This window comes from Helianthus annuus, chromosome 17 (genome assembly GCF_002127325.2).
Source record: "Helianthus annuus cultivar XRQ/B chromosome 17, HanXRQr2.0-SUNRISE, whole genome shotgun sequence".
Classification (NCBI taxonomy): domain Eukaryota; kingdom Viridiplantae; phylum Streptophyta; class Magnoliopsida; order Asterales; family Asteraceae; genus Helianthus; species Helianthus annuus.
The window spans coordinates 20,685,111-20,703,146 of NC_035449.2; the positions used below are offsets into that span (position 1 = coordinate 20,685,111).

General features: G+C 33.9%; 1 protein-coding gene across 1 annotated transcript; it reads right to left on the reverse strand.

The window, feature by feature from the left end:
- Positions 1–13,701: 13,701 nt before the first annotated feature.
- On the reverse strand, positions 13,702–16,364 carry LOC110926038 (chaperone protein dnaJ C76, chloroplastic). The gene is made up of 4 exons (XM_022169799.2): positions 15,905–16,364; positions 14,836–15,092; positions 14,561–14,744; positions 13,702–14,478 (listed from the first exon to the last, which is right to left on the reverse strand). The coding sequence occupies exons 1-4, from the start codon at positions 16,268–16,270 to the stop codon at positions 13,837–13,839; spliced, it is 1,449 nt and encodes a 482-aa protein (XP_022025491.1). The 5' UTR covers positions 16,271–16,364; the 3' UTR covers positions 13,702–13,836.
- Between the last annotated feature and the right edge of the window lie 1,672 nt (positions 16,365–18,036).

The following is an 18,036-nucleotide window of genomic DNA, read 5'->3' on the forward strand; positions in this document are numbered from 1 at the left end:
CCTGTGGGTGGTATATATAATATTTATGATGGGTATTTTATCACTAAGGTCCCTCTTGTTTGAGTTATTGTGGTTTTGGTTTATAACTTGTGAGGTTGCTATATCTACAATGAAAAGGAGAACAAATATATCATTTTGGTAATGTGTGAATACCGTGACTCTAGCTTTTTTGGTTTTCAGTTTTTCATTTTAGAATTTTACAAGGACCAAAAGTGAAAGAAACTAATAAGTGATTTTGATTGGTATGGAGAGTATATAATCATAAATGGAGAATTCCTAGGAACAAAAGTAGTAATTTGCTTGAAAACCAAACATATAAAAACATGATACACGATGAGGGATGCCCTACCATTAAGACTTCTAGATGCAAGAAACGAGAATTCCTAAGAACAAAAGTAGCATCTAGCTAGTAAGACTACGTGTAGTGGTTACAATAAATAATGTCTCACCCTAGGACTTTTTGCGTCACGTCTAATCCTAGTCATCAAAGGGGCGTTATGTGACAACTGTCAAAAATTCAGGTATCCGTACAATTAATTAACCATGATTAGTGCTTAATGACTGTGCTAAATTTGCAATTAACTGCTTTATGATTACTGCAATATACATACATGTGCATCATACATTGTTTAATGTCATACCAATATTGCATGAAAGCTTTGTTGCCTCAAATGATGCATTAAGTACAGTTAGCACAGTTATCTGATAAATCAGGAAAATGCTGACAGAACTCAGCACATAGACAGACAGTGCATTGAGACACAGAATGAGCCAGAAACTAAGTACCACACTAGTATAGTGTGTAGGAAAGTAATGATCACAAAACTGCCTTTCTAGTGATAGTTTAAGTGACGGAAAGTGCCTAAAACTCACCCAAAGTGCTGAATTCAGCAAAAATCAGCATTATAACTATATGAAATCATGCAGAAAAATGATTAAATGGTCCTGAATGCTTTCCTAAGTGTCGGGAATCAAAAGTGTCACAAAAAGATACATAAATCACACTAAACTGCAAAGTTTAGCACTTTAACGAACCGGTAACCAACCGAACAACCGGACAGTACCCGAAACACCAAATTTACACTAGAAGCACTGTTTTAACATTACCAAGCTAGTTATGATCCCCGAACATCACAACACCTCCTAAAAATATCTAATAACTAAAACACGTAACTAATACTTGGTTTTCAACTAGTAAGTAACTAGTTTGGTTAAAACCTATCCTACTACCCCCCCCCCATGTCTACGGCCCCAACATATGGCCCACTTGGTAGATTTTATTTCAATATTTAATTGGATATGCATACACTTTCCTAAACATAATATACAAGGGTTAAGGACTTGAATTTGGTTATAAGTAAGACTTGTAGGATCTTGAATTCATAAACTTCACACACTAAACACACACTACTCTCCTCTCTTCCCCCTTGGTGTTCTCGGCCGAAACTCACCACACCCACACTCACCTTCATTCATCCATTCTCATATATTCCAAGTATATACAAAGGTGTTAGAGATCATACAAAGGAGCTAGGAGCTTTCGGAAGATCAAAGACCTCTCCCATTTGCTTTTATCCACTTGTTTTCTACACTTGATCATCCCTAGCCTTGTGCTAGTGGTAAGAGTCTTGATCTTGCTAGATTACTTCTATTTTAAGTGGTTAAAAGAAGAATCATACTCATAACTTTGAAGAACACTAAAGATCACAATATGTAAACTTGAACATAAGCATGTTTAATGATGAAACTAAGTTGTTTATATGATGATTTACTTGATGATTGTTGTTTGTTCATGTATGTGATGTAGATCAGCATATGATCTTGCTAGATCATGATTAAAAACATAATCTAGCAAGATGAGAGAATAGAAATGTTATAGGATGAAAGATCATCCACACATGAATCATGAACTTGAATGAATAAATGGTTTTCTTGAAAAATAATGATCAAAGTGAGTAGTAACACTTATAGATCTAAAGACTTATGCGTGATTTCTAAAGAAACCAAGTTAAAAATATAAGTCTTGCTAGATCTTGGTTCTTACATAAACAAACTTTATTGTTGGTGGTTAAACAAGTGTAGAAACACTTGTGAAACAAGAAGAAATCATAAAGAAACATTTTTAGAAATGATGATCATAAGTTGTAAAGATCAATCTTTTTCAAGAATGGAGTTTTTAAAGAACTAATCACACTATAAAGGATAACAAGGCTTACTAATAACACTAGTAAGATCCTACAAATTATTACAAATATTCAAGTTCATGAAGTGGTAACTTATCACTTGTTTTTGGCAAATTGGTAAGTAAAGGTTGTTTATTATTGTTTGTGGATTGATTGTGATGATTTTTACAAAAGAAAATGATATGCTTGAAATCATGGAAACCTCCATTTTTAGGGGGAAACTATGGCAAAATTTTCTAAAAATTTAAACACTTAGAAAAATATTTCTAAATAAGTATTTACATGTGTATTTTAAACCATAAATTGTTACAAAAACTTTGCCATAATTTTTATTACAAAAATACAAATATTGGAGGTTGATTTTCATAAATAAAAGTGACTAAATATGTATTTAGGAAATGTATATTTAGAAGACACCATGTGTGTGATTATTTGTATATTTTGTGTATTAGTTATATTATTTTAGGACATGAAATAATATAACTCATTAAAATACCAAGAATCACAATCCAAAATATTACCAAAATTCCAAAGAATAATTATACACATTACATCCTAAAAATATTGGAGAAACCGAACTACGGAATAAGACTTACAAAATATTCTGGAATTTAATTCACAAGTATATTTTGGTAAATAATATTTTGGACACAAGGAAATGAAAATGTGATTTCACAATTACTACAAGAATATATCATATTTTGACAAAGGAAAAATATATTAATTTTTGGCAATTATGAATTATATATTTTTCTTGAAATTATTTTTTTGAAGATATATTATTTTTAAGAAATATATATTTTCTTACACAAACATGAAATACAATATTTATGAATGAAAGATATACTTTCTCCAATAAATATGAAGTATGTCATTTTTGGAGAAAAATAAGTTTATATATATTTTCTAAGATGGACTTGAAAATATATTGTTTTTGGGAACTTATAAGAAAATACAAATATTTTCGCCAAAGAAAAAAAAATTATAAATAATTTTTCTAAATAATATTTATTACAATATATATTTTTGAAGTATATATTGGTGGACTTTTATTAAAGATAATATTCCGGAAAATTAATACGAAATTAAGTATAAGAATACTTAACAATTACAAGAAGATACATATTCTCGTACGTATAAATACACACCGAAATACGACCCTAATATATGGCAAAAATATACAAGTATAAGAATACAGATACAAATACACCCATCCTTGGGAAGGATATACAAGTATAGATACTTGAAAAGTATTAAGTTAAAGTATATTATTTTGACTACTATTCCAAACTTAATAAATATAATTTAAGTTAAAATATTAATTATTTTAACAAATAATTATATAATTTGGAGTAATATCGAAGACACAAAAGAATCGTAACTCAAAGACAATAATACTAAGTCAAGGCACGACCCGCTCGTCTAATAGATCATAGTACGTTGTAGGTAGTCGTGTTTACCCGAAGGAGCTTGAGTTACGGTGACTGAAGACGCAAGACTGTGAGTTCGTGACCCCCTTTTCTTTTAATTGTTTTTCCGTTTTATAACTTCCGGGGTGAAGTACATGTTACAATTGTTTACAAACGTTACTATATGGTATGGTTAGCTAAGGAATGGTACTGCTAGATCATGTGAGTGGTGGGTATGACGCTTAAGACCATCAATCCTCTTTGTAGGACCGAGGGACATGAGTGATAGATCTATTTGGGTGTAGCGAGCCCCGCCCATGTTGGACCAGGGTTTGGCCCATGGGTTGACTATGTCTTACAGCCGGAAGCCCGGTGCAAAGTCTGCTAGGTTTGAGTCTTCCTGCATCACGTCACACGTATTAATGGCCTTGCAAACCATTAATGATCTGTTTTTCCTTGTTGCTTTCATACCGGGATTTACAAACTTACATACATACAATGATTTCAAAGGTTTACTCATACACACAAACAAACACACGAACTCGCTCAACTTTTGTTGATGTTTTCAAAATACATGTATTTCAGGGAATTAAAAGTGGATCTGGCGGGCGTTGGATGTTTCAATTTGCGTTAAGAATAAAGGATGTCATCCGCTGTCTTAGGGTTTGGTTAGTGTGTCTTATTCCTGGACGAGACACATCTACCAAAGCCTGATTTTATTTAGAGTCTTTTAATGAGTCCTTCTGGAACTCTAAACAATTCGTATGGTTTGTAAAACTTAAAACTGAAGTCTTGTTTAAACAATGATGTTTGTGATGTTTTTAAACTTATCTAATGGATGACAATCTATGGTTTTTATCATATAGTTGTTGTTATGATTGAATGCAATGGTATTAAGAAAGTCACACCATAATCACGCTTCCACAAAAGTCAGGGTGTGACACGTTATTCACAAAGGGCGTAGTGGTGATAACGCCCAATAATGTCCCGTCAATCATTACACAATTATTAATTTTTTTAATTAAAACTAATAAAATTTCATTAAATAAAAAACATTACATTCTTAAAAAAAACCGGAATTAAGAAAAAGAATAAAATCCTAAAAAGATAACCGAAACAAATAAATAAATAAAATCGAAACAAATAAATAATCTAGAGTCCATATTTTTAACGGATTTGTTCCCGACGCATTTGGGTTAGGATCAACGTGTCGCCTGTGAGATGGTCGATGGGTTTAGACAAAAATTCGATATCTTTCTTCATTTTTCTCGATTCTTGTATCACGACAAACTTTTTGTTTTCGGCGTTTCTTTTCTCGATAGTTTGTAAACGCCTATAAACGAGATTTCGAATGTCTTGAAGGCGTCAATTCATCTCTTCGAAATCTTGCTTCAATATTTCGTGATTAGAAGAAGAGGACTCCGTTTTTTCCCCTTATTTTTGGCACTTCTTCTACCCGGCGGTTCCAACTCTAAATCTTCCTTGTCGTCTACAATAATATTTAAATCGACGTTGCAGCATCTGAAGTTGTGTGTTCGGGTCAACCGACGATGATGTTTTGGACCGCTTTGCTTTACGTCTAACGCTAGACGTCATCGTCGGTACGTTTTCCCATTTGGGACTTCCTCTTAAAAGCTCCCAACATCTCAAATAAGTGAATCTGCCTTTCGTAGCATTGTATTCTTCCAATGCTTTTGTTATAACATTAGCATCGTTTTGCCCGCTTTCCCTATTGTCCCAATTGCGTTGAAAGACCTCTTGAAACTGATGGTATTTCTAGTTGATATCGGTCCACGTGCCAACGTGTACTCCTCGTCTTTCGTCCACGCAAGGTAGTCTCCTTTTCGACGAGGAACGGTTTTATCTTTTTTTTAGACCTTTTCCCACGTTTGGATCCCTCGACAATGGGCTTGGGTTCGGGTTGTGTCTCCGGTACCGTTTCTATCTCCGGGGACGGTTGCAAACCGCCCATGTTTTGAAAGGTTTGATGAACTTGAAAGAATGATTGGGAACCGGCCGATGCTAATATTTGAGCGTACGCGAATACGTTAGGATCCATCTCTTGTAGGTTGAAGCTCGGTTGGGATTGTGTGGTGTTCGGTCAATATGCGTTGGGGTTACCTGGTCTCGAAGGCACACCAAATGGAGGTCGGAAGGGGTTCATGATTGTGGTTGTGGGTGAAAAGTGGAGAAGTTTTTAAAAAAATGGAGAGTAGAGGTTAAAGTTTTATAAAAAATGAATGAAAAGTGGGATATATATAGGGTTTAATGTTGAATATATATATATATATATATATATATATATGAAAAAAGATAAAGGAAAGGCAATACTTGTACATCCTACACAGCCTACAAAATCCTCTCCGATGAATACATCATCCGAAGAAGAGAAAACAGAGTCAATACAAGCAGCAAGAACACAGAATTTTAGACAACTGCCTGCAACACTAACAGATCTCAACAATATTACACAGTTTTACAACCCAAGTCAATCAAAGGCTACAAATGTTCGTCCTCCAAAAAATAGACATTTTACACAAAGGGCAAGCTCTCAATCACAGAATACACAAAATGCGGTTATCACCTTTGGTAATTATGCATTGCAAAGATGTGATGATCCCAATACAAGGTTTCGTCCAATTATTGGGATGCAATTAACGGAAAAACAACAGTGTTTACTATATAACCTGTGGCATATTCAAACTATGCCTCAGACCTCAACCTTTAAAGTCCAGGTGTTAAATGCATTAAGTATTTATTTTTATGAACAAAGCAGTAAAACACCTGAGAAACCACAGAGGCCTAAGTTTACCCATTATGTCATATTTTGAGGCACTAAAATTGGTATTTTTAATAAATGGGAAACTGTGGCTAAGCATATCCAATGCCCCAATCCAATTTACAAAGGCTTTACAGATTTTCAAAAAGCTATAGAAACAGCAAGAGAACATTTTGGGGTAAGTGGCTTTTACATAGAACCTGAAGAGGTTCAAACATTTGCAGACATGCTAAAATTAAGCCAGAACAAATAATTAAAAATCAAGAAGAGCTGATCACTGAGTTACAAGATCAGCTTGTACAACAAGGAAAAATACACATTCTATACAAGCAAAGATTGAAAATAGTTTGTTAAAACAAAAAGTTAGTATTCTTGAAACAAAATATAAACAGGTGTTACAAAAACTTCAAGAGAAAGAAACAAACACAGTCTTAAACAGAAGCTATGATTCATTCAAAGCAAGAATGATTGATACACCATGGTGGGCATGCATTCAACACGTTACAGACAAGTTGCCAGAATTCAAAGCGTTGGTTTCAGCAAAAGTTTGCACAGAGTTCCCAATAATTCTGTAGAAATTACAAAAACAGCTAGTAGATTTGGCATTTACAAAGGATGATGAAAAACAAGGTTTTAAAATTGTTGAAAGAACAGATCAAGAAGGCAGAGGGACTGGATTGCTATTAATCCAAATCCACTCACCTACAAAATTAACAGATGATCAAATCCTTCAATTTTACCATAATGGTATGATTGATTACATAGAGATAAAGACAGATGTTTGAACAACAAATCTTTTAAACAAAATGGGTGAAAAGATGGTAATCATAGCAGGCAATATTGCTATCAGAGCATTATGTCCTACAATTTCCTGCAAGATATTCTCTTCTCTCCCATATACAAATGCTTATATATACAGGCCAGCTAGGAAAAGGATCTTTATCAGAGATACTGAGGATTATAAATACTCCTTAAGAGACAAATTTGTAAACTACAATATAGACTTTGGTAAGTTACCATGGTTAAAGGATGGGAGTAAAGAAAATACAGAAGCCTTAAACAATTTTATCAAAACACATCAAAAAACCCCAGAAATTCCTAAGAGTTTGCAATGGTTAGACTTTAAATTATTAGTATGAAGGGCATTATGTTCAGATTTACACATCTTCCAAATGGAGTATGTTACTGCCATTTGTGGGAGAAGGAGATTCTTTTAAAATCGATCACATAATCGATTTGGAAGAAGACCAGGAATTAAACTCAGACCCTGGAAGCCCACAGTCCATAGACTCAACACACAGAGATTTCTAAAAAGACATGATGAAAGCATTGACCTAAAGAGACAGGTGTACACAGCATTTCTAGACAGATTGTTGCCCAGCACATGCATCTGAAAAAGAATCCATTATTGTAGATAGTGCCTATTGTCTTTTTCTTTCTTTTATTTGTATCCGTTTACTTTTCTGACATTAGAGCAATATGTACAGTATTTTGTTTGTAGGATAGCTTTTCTTTTTGCCTATATAAGGCATAGAATGCAGTTGTAAAAATCATCCCAGAATTCAATAGAAATTTCTTGCATTCTCATTCATCCTTATGGCACACTAAAATCCTCTCCATCACTCCTTAGCCTAACCTCTAGCCCCTTAGTTTCGTTCATTGTTCTTCATATTATATTCCACCAAAAAAAAAAAAAGAGGGAGTCTTTTTTACCTTTTGTTACCCCTTGTTCACTCCGCTGTGCATAAATCTCAAGTTTTACTCAAGCTTCTGCCTTCACATTCAGAAGCCATTTTCTTGTAACCCACTATAAGAAATTTTTTTATTACCCCCTTATTTACTTTTTACTGTAATATTTTTACTTTTTACTGTTCTTTCTTTTTAAATATTTCTGTTATTTCTGTTTATATTTCTTTTTACATATTTATGTTTATATTTCTGTTTACATTAATAAAAATTCTAAAAAATTAGCATATATCCCCTCTGATAATTAATAAAAAATTCTAAAAAATTAGCATATACCCCCTCTGATATGGTATATACATATATATATATGGTCAGGATTTAGAGAAAACGGTGAAAAGTGTGAGAACGGTGAGAACGATTATGGATCGTCCGATCAAAACAATCCATGGACTAGATTGCGCGATGGCGTTTTCGTAAATAACATCAACATTATTAGGTGGGACGCGCTTCATTAAGGGTGAAAGGGTCTTTTACCCCTCATATTCAAAACGCCATCAAATGATAAAACGCCATAAAAAAATAAAACGCCAAAAATTAAAAATAAAACGCGTTGAATATTACAGGAATATGAAACAACACAAATAACTGAATTTCAGTTATTAACATTTATTAGAAGAAATTCCCTCCTAAATTATGCGCCAAAACATCATTATATAAACAAACGTAAACCATAGCTTCCATAATCACTTCAATCTATCCACTTTCTGCAAAAAAAAAAATCGCTAACCAAAAACGCCAACTTAAACAAAACACCAAAAATGGCAACAATCGTTTCATGGAGATACACTCTGGGAATCAGGCGATACGTCCTCCATTTTGACAACAGAAGGAGGGTGTATGTTAAGACGGTCAGGGCAATTCTGAAGATGGAAGAAGAGATACAGAGGCAAATCTTATCCATTGGCATCGCTCTAGACAACGAATGTCATGAAACGCATATGCTTATGAAAGCATTAACCAGCAAAATTTGGACCAATCAAAGGAGATGTGAAGCCAGACCCTGTCATGACATCATGGCGTTTTGATGATGAAACAGACATGGTGACGGTTACATACGACAGCGGAGAGCAGGAAGTCCACTGGCTAGAGACCATCATGACAAAGCAGCAACTGGGTTTCATGGAAGAATTGCATAACGCCACTTGTACCAACACAAAAATAGACTCAAAATTGGAGTTAATGCAAGATATGTTAAGGTGGAGGCTTCAGAATCTTTAGGAACAAAAAGCTGATGAAGGTGAACGTGATGACATGGATGAAGATCAAGATAAAGACTCCGAGGAGGAAGAAGATGACACAAGTGATGGATACTATTCAGATAAAGTACCTTCTGACGAAGGATTTGAATTTTTTATTTCTTCTTCTTTTTCTTCTATGTAATCTTCTTTTTTTAAGATAATTAAATGATATATTTCTATCTTTATTAGCAAAACGCCAAAATAATACTAAAAATGGTTAACCCTAACAAAACGCCAAAAATAAGAAAAAAATATTTTCCTGCTTAATATTTTATTTACTCCGTTATTGTATTTTGCCATGTTGGTCTGCATAAGGCCATTTTAAAAAAAACGCCAAACTTAGAAGATGGGACGTCTATTACCTATAAAAATGATAAAAGCTGATCAACATAGTAAATACAAAATACAGTAACTGAAAAGACAGTTACTTTATTACTATCATTTATTACAATAAAAAGTCTCGCCTAAACTACGCGCCAAAAAACTCCTATAAGAGAGGGGTCTATACAGAATGAAATTAATCACATCAGAAAAACATAAAAATGCCATATCCTCTAGAAACCACTCCCTTTAAAACGCCACAAATGTCAAAGGTTTCACTGAAATGGATCCTTTTTTCTGAGGGGGTTAACTCAATAATATTTTGCTGGATGAGATGGACAAAAATTCAAAAAAAAAGAGACTGATGACAGTGATATGCCATCATGTGAGCTTTGTTCTTGATGATTATAGGCATGGAAGAAAAGGTTCAACCAAAGTATAAAATGCTATTTTGTACTCCATTATTACAAATAGCATCAAGCAAGAGTTGATCTTCAATGACATGCCACCAAACAGGACTATCACACCAAAAAACAGGATGCCACTAAGCAGCTTCTTCTAAAAAAGACGGGGTTTATGAAGGAAAGTTGGCATCTAGCTAAAGTATTCAAAAAAGGTTCAAAACGCCAAAAAACAAATTCAAGAAGATAGAGGCTGATGACAGTGAAGATTCGGAAGAGAATTTAGATTACCATTTTATATTATTTTTGTTTTCATTTTATATTGTTTTGATATCAACTTATATGTTGATTTGTTATCTAATTCTCTATAAATAAAATACATTATTATATAAAACGCCAAAAACTACAAACACCAAAACGCTAGAACAATGAAAACTCGGAGAACAGCTGCTGGCACCCTTGAAAAGGGTATTAAACGCCAAAAAATTCACTAAACGCCAAAAAAAAAATTGGTCTTATTGTAATCTTATGCAAATATTAGAGACTCGTAGTGAATTATTATACAAAACGCCATAAACGCCAAAAAAAATAACCAGAAAACTCTATAACGCCAAAAAATTATATATGTGACACAAAAACAATTAATTCACGCCAAAAAGTTTAAAAAAAATACAATTAACGCCAAAAAAAACTTAGACACCATAAAAATTATACCGCGTTGGGAAAATAAAAGAAGAATGAAAAGACAAAAAAGCCCCTCCGCCCTTCTCTATGTCGCGGGACACGTGTTGGGGCAGGATGCGTTCTCACCGTTCTCACACTTTTGAACGTTTTCTCCTGAACTCGTTTCTATATATATATATATATATAATATGGGACCGCTAAAATGAAAACCAACTTCAGTTGTAAGAACCATGAGAACTACACCGTACGGGGCGAGTTGGATCAAAAAATTTTTTTCATAAACGTAGATGCGTGTATTATAAACACATTTGTAAAAAAAATTCAAAAAAAAGTGTCGTGTGTGTAGTTTTGAGCACCACAAGTTTGTATTTACGGGTACCATAAATTTTAAATAAAATTTACGGTACCCGTGAAAACAAACTTGTGGTGCTCAAAACTACACTCACGACATTTTTTTTTTTTTTGAATTTTTTTCACAAATGTGTTTATAATACACGCATCTACGTTTATGAAAAAAAATTTGGTCCAACTCGCTCCAGATCAAAAAGTTCTCATGGTTCTTACAACTGGAGGTGGTTTTCATTTTAGCGGTCCCCTATATATATATATATATATATATATATATATATATATATATATATATATATATATATATATATATATATATATATATATATATATATATATATATATATATAGAAAGTATAATGTACAAAACGCCTTAACGTACATTAACGTACGCGACAACATATATAACTTGCGTGATTTTTTTTGGATCAACTTTAACGTGCGTGATTTGTATCCCATGTGTGATTATAGGGCTCCCATGCGTGATTTTGTACCCCCCATGCGTGATTATCACACAACCAACTGATCCATACGTTATTAAGCCCTGATCTGATGGTTATGCCTGTCGCGTACGTGAAGTACGATAAGGCGTTTTGTATGTTACCCCTCTCTCTCTCTCTCTCTCTCTCTCTCTCTCTATATATATATATATATATATAAAATGTTGTTACCGTTTGATAACGATAAAATTTTGAAAAAAGCGCCAAGCACAAGCGTTCTTTTTACAACGCCAAACAACAAAAAACAAAAACAAAAAAAAAAAACGCCCGATGGGGCCATGTTTGGCCGTGTTTAGGCATTTTCGCGCAAAAAAAAGCTCCAATTGTGCACGACTAAGGGTGGTCTAAGGGTTAGGGGCCCTCGGGGAACCCCCTCTCCCCATGTAAACTCGGAGCAAGCACGAGCAACGAGGGGTGAGCATGGTAGCTGCTAGTTATTGACCGTGGGGGTGTTCGGATTCCGAGCCACATTATTTAATTTAAAGAAAAAATAAGAATTTCAAAAATTCTATAAATAACCCTTTTAAACACCAATATTTCTCCTCTATTAAAAAAAAAAAAAAAAAAAAAAAAAAAAAAAAAAAAAAAAAAACATATCTTACTCCCACATTTCTCTCATATATTTTTTTTTAATAAATAACCCTTTAACACCCATATTTCTCCACCATTCTCCAAAAAAACACCTCTTACTCCCACATTTCTCTCATATATTTAAAAAAAAAAAATATCTCTTACTCTCACATAAAATGGAATGGAATGCATTTTCTTCATCTGATTCTTTCGAAGAAGAGACGGTCTCATTATTTAAACGGATAGGATAACGGTTAACTACTTGGTTGAGCAGTCTCAAAGACGATGAGGACTAACGAGACAACCACCATTTGATCGTGATTGAGAGAGAGCTAACGAAAGATCGATACGTCACTATTTTAGCCCCGATCCCGTTTACGATGAATTTAGGCGACGTTTTCGAATGAGTAGACAATTACTTGTGCGTTTAGCGAATGATTTGTCGGAGCCATATCCTTTTTAAAACGCATGTTTAAATTTTATATCTTTACGCAGGGATCATATCCGTTTACTCACGGCGATATTTGCGAAAACCAACATTGTTTGATATCCAACGCATATACGAGGTTCACGGTGAAAAACATGATTTTCCTGGAATGCTCGGCAGCATCAATTGTATGCATGTTCGATGGCTATGTGTCCTACGGCTTGGCGAGGCCGGTTCCACCGAGGTGATCACAACAGCTCGACAATTATACTTGAAGCGGTGGCCTCACATGATCTTTAGATTTGTTATGCAACTCAAAACTCATGATGACATTTTATCAAACACTTGGTGGGCACTACTTATAATTCTCATCCAAGATGTCTAAATTCTAGCAAATTACCATGTATTCACTAGTAATCAGATTTCAAGTTATTTAACTGCGTTCAATCGTCAAATTTCATATCATAAGACTAATATCTACAATTCAACCTAAAGTGGCTAAGTTCTTATAGTCATAACAAAACCCACTTCAACATTGATGCGTTTTTCAATCTAGAACAACCTCATATGTAATTTATACACATATATCATTCATATCATGGTTCCAAACTATTTTCACACATCCAATTTCATAACTTAACTAAAAGTAAATAAATTAACATATTATAGCTGACATTATTATTTAAAAAAAAAAAAAGACATAGGATTAAGGTGACATTTTCTGTTTGAAAATGAACCACTACATTTCAATTTGCTTATCGGTAAACAAATCAACCCAAATGGACCTTTTTTAATAAAATAAATTGAAATCGTCACACACGATAACGACCATTTGTAACTCTTTAATCTGAGCATAAGATGCCATTTTGAAGACCTTGGCGTTTTCTTTCTAGGTTGGATAAACAAAACCTTATTAACAATCATTTTACTATTTAATAAAAAGTTAATCTACTCTTTTTTATAAGTTACCCCATGTGCTATAGCCTCAAAACACAAATGTAATTTAAATAACGTGTTTGTCTACTATTACATCAGTTTGATTATATTGTTTAACTGGATAGAAGAATCTTAACTGTGACTAGCAAGAAAAGTATAGATCCAACACTTAAAGATTAATGAACATACGCTTGACTGAGCTTTCTTTCGAGAGTGTATATAATAATGAATATATGATTCCTATAACAGCTTAACCTATACATACTACATACCTGTATATATATACTATTTTATTCATTCTTCAATATCGTTTGATTTTATTCGAAGGACTGCTATAATTTCAACCGCAGCCAGACCAATGAGATACCAAGTAACACCGGCTAGAATAACTTGCAGCCACGAGCTGTTAACCACATCAACTAACATAGAACCACCAACATGTGTTTCAATTCCACCAGCAGCAGTATTTGCAAGCTGTAACCGAACTATGACTGCTGCAACAATAGCCAATCCGACAGGAACACGCTCTTCATAAGGATTACTACGTTGAATCTTCTTTGGAACACCATATCTCTCATTGTATAAGTTCCCATTTGGTTTCTTAAAAGTTGTACTAGGTGAAGATTCAGGGTCGGCTTTGCTATTTGGTGATTCTGGGAGGATATACTTCGTTGGAGTCCAGTACTCCGATGCGTTGCTTGTTTTTGGGTTTGGTTTTCTAGTCGTTTGTGTTTGTTTTCGGGCAGCTACAGCTTCTTTAAGTTTGCTGATGTCTGGCGAGTTTGACTGTGTGGAATTTTCTGCTATTTGTAACAGTTTTTTGCTTGTTTGACTTGCGGGCATTCCTGGAATCGGTGGTTGCCAGTATAACCAGTCTGTGATTGATCTGATTGCTTGAATTGCCGCCATTCGTGTTGCCCAATTGATATCCTGGTCCTGATCCTCAGATTATAAAATTAGAATTAGTTGACTTTAAAATCTAAGACAGTTTTTAGAGCTGCAGTTAACTTATAGGCACCTTGGAGCGACTGGCGGATCCTTTTTTCAATGCTGCTAGATAACTATCTTGGAATCTATCCACATCAACGAAGATATTTGAAACGCGAGTACCTACAGTGTTGCCTGCACCGATTCTAACGTTACCACGCGGTTGCTTTGACATAAGGAACTCTAAAGCTGCGAGTTTAGATCTCTCCACCATCCTATTTAAATACAAAAATCAAGATTTCAAGAAAGCAAGAGATGTATAAAATGTAATTTGTTTGTAACAAGTGGTCTGATTCATAAGCTTACGAGATGCAATTAACAGGGCACGCTTCTATGGCCTCGTGAATTTTATTTTCAGGGTCGCCCCATTGAGCTATGACCCGAGCTCTACCGTAAACAGATTCGATTGCGAATGTCTTTTCGGCTATTAAGGCGCATTTTAAGCAGCCAACGCATTTAACTTCATCAACAAAAACAGCTCTATTCTCACTCTCGGATCCATACCATACTGAGTAGATAGGTTTCCCTGTATACCCTTTGAAATCTGCGACCTTAGCTTGTTCCTGTATAAGAAATCAATATTTATCAGAAAAAAGGAAGATATAAAGATATTGCAAGTATGAAATCGCTATTTATTCGAACAAAATAATCAATGTCATCACCGATCGCCATCTGTTGCATTCAATCACAACAATAAATTCTACAAAGAAAAGTTGGAATTTAAGATTGGAGCTCAAAACATTGCAACTAATAACAGTTCTCTAACAGCAGGATATGGATATTAATTTATTATCTAGGCTTTTTGGAACAAATAATCAATTTGAAGCACTTAACGATTTAACATGAATAACGGAGAACATATTTGAGAAATATTCATGAATCTGAATACTAGCAATCACAGGACACACAAATTTAGCATCAACAAGAATAATCAACTTTAAGTAATAAACGATCTAACAACCGAGCACATGTTTGAGAAATATTCACAAATCTGAATACGAGCAATCACAGGAACCACAAATTTAGCATCAACATGAATAATAATCAATTTGAAGTACTTAACGATCGAACATGAATATGTCTGGCTACAAGCAATTACAGGACACACAAATTTAGCATCAACAAGAATAATCAACCATGGCATGAGTAATTAACGATCTAACATGAATAACCGAGCTGATGTTTGAAAAACATTCATAAATCTGAATATGACACACAATTTTAGCATCAACATGTATAATTCAACGATAACTAACATGAATAAAAGAACACATGTTTGAGAAATATTTATATAATACAAATTAGCATGAACTCGAATTAAAAAATCATCAGATTAAGCTTCAAATTAAAGTACAAACGATGAATTAAAGCATACCTTATCATAGGAGAAACGTGAAAGAGGATCAGATAAAACAGCATAAGCTTCATTGAGAACAATAGCCATATCGTGTCCAGCCAAACCAGCTATATCCGGATGACATTTCTTCTGCAGAGACCGGTAGGCGTGTTTAATCTCCGACTGATCGGAAGAACTATCGACGCCTAGAAGATCGTAGAGATCGAAATCTGTGATGGAATAAGATGAAGAAGATCCGGAGGAGGCCTTGCATACCAGAGGAGGAGGAGGAGGAGCGTGATCAGAAGAATATCTCCTTGATGTTGCAATCGAGGTTCTGGATCTGAGAGGTGTTGGTGGTGTGATTGATGATGATATTGATGGTGTTGGGGTTATGGAATGCATGGTGAGTGAGTTCCGGTTGAATGGGAAGAGGAGATGCAGAGTGAGTGGAAAGATATTTTTGTAGACACAGGCGGGGGAGTTCAAAGATATTTGTTTCTCTTTTCGGATTTTTTTTTTTTTTTTTTTGGGTATCTTTTTCCTCTGCCACTGACCCCATTTATCCTAACCAAAATCAGTTTTGAGATATTAGAAAATAGTATATTGTTTGAATATATTATGCATATTACAAAAATAAATTTGATATACACATGTTGTTGTATATGATTACAGAAAACAATTACGAAATTTATAAGATGAAAAAAATTGTAAGATTAGAACACCAATTTATATAATTTTAAAGAGAAAGGTCGATGATTTTGCCACCTACCCTTTCTCTCTTAATCTCTTATACACACGTGTGTTGCCATCAACCCTTTCTCTCTTAATACATTTATCCTTTTCTTTCAGATCTTTCTTCCTCTGCTCTCACTATCTGTCTTTCTTCCCATCGATTCACTGCTCACTCGATCCATTGTCTTCACCGTTGCATCATCCTTCTCTTGTTTACTCGATATAACTTGATTACAAAAGTAGCTTATTTTCTCAGTAAAAAGATCCATATATATCCACTCGAATCAAATTTAAAATTTCACACATTCACTTTGTTGATGTATAAAATAGTTAACTACAATATTACAAAGATATGTGGCAAGTCTATATTACAGTTTTCAACTTTTCATCTTTGTTTTTTTAAACAATACTTGCAACCTCTACTACTCGCTAAAAACTCCATCAAGTTATAACTTCTATTTTTTTGTTTTGTTTTGTTTTTTTTTTTTTTTTTTTTGTGAAAAAACAAATCTACTTATCCTTTGACATAGCTTAGTAATATGAAAAAATAAAAATTATGCATGAAATATATGTTTTTTTTCAAATTTGAGTGAAAAAGAAAAACGAACGGTGTTCGAACCGCCACACACACTAGATCAATTCCAAGACGTCAAGACTTATTTTAATTTTACAAACATCAAATGTCTATGACATATCCACAAATGGGTTTAAGTTTGGGCCGGGTTCAGCCAGCCGAAATGAGTGGTGACAGATCGGGCTTCCTACATCCAAATTTGGCCCATAACAAGTCTTTTATTTTTATGTTGCCTAAACAAGCCCTTTTCTACTCCTAGATAACCTATTTTTCGTCCCACCGATTGGAATTTTTGAAGTTAATACATAAGAGGCAGGTTAATCTACAAAGGGGAATTAATGTGCGAAGCGAAGTTAATTACATATGAAGTAAAATAATTACACATGAAGTTAATTAGTTAGACAACATGTAAAAAACAATCATGCAACTTATGCCAATAATGACGAAATCTAGAATTATCCTTCGCACGTTAACCCTTTGTATTTTAACATTTATCTAATAGGTAATATGTGTGTGATTTAAACTTAATATATCACGCTTGATTATTAATTAATTATTTAAATAATAAAGCAATGAAAAACAAAAAACAAAATTTAATTCGTAAAAATGCTATTTGTGTACGCCAAGCAAGTTGACCACGCATGCTGCTTGTTTTTTCCATAATTTTGGCCTGGTTTGAACTTTGAACGAGGAACATCAACATGAGCCTTGACTATTATGGAATAAAACCAACACACTTTACCAGATGTCTACCAATATTCTTGGAGGTTCTGTACACATTCTAGAATAACATTTTTAATAACTTTGAGAAGTAAATAAATAATAATCTAGTTTGACATGTGTAAAGAAAATTGCACAGAGG

Bases quoted from the DNA above. Each gene is read 5' to 3' on its own strand.
- LOC110926038 (XM_022169799.2), bottom strand. From the start codon at position 16,270: ATGCATTCCATAACCCCAACACCATCAATATCATCATCAATCACACCA. The intron at 15,093-15,904 runs GTATGCTTTAAT...TTTCTTATACAG, and splicing joins CACGTTTCTCCTATGATAAG to GAACAAGCTAAGGTCGCAGA. The intron at 14,479-14,560 runs GTGCCTATAAGT...TCTGAGGATCAG, and splicing joins GATCCGCCAGTCGCTCCAAG to GACCAGGATATCAATTGGGC.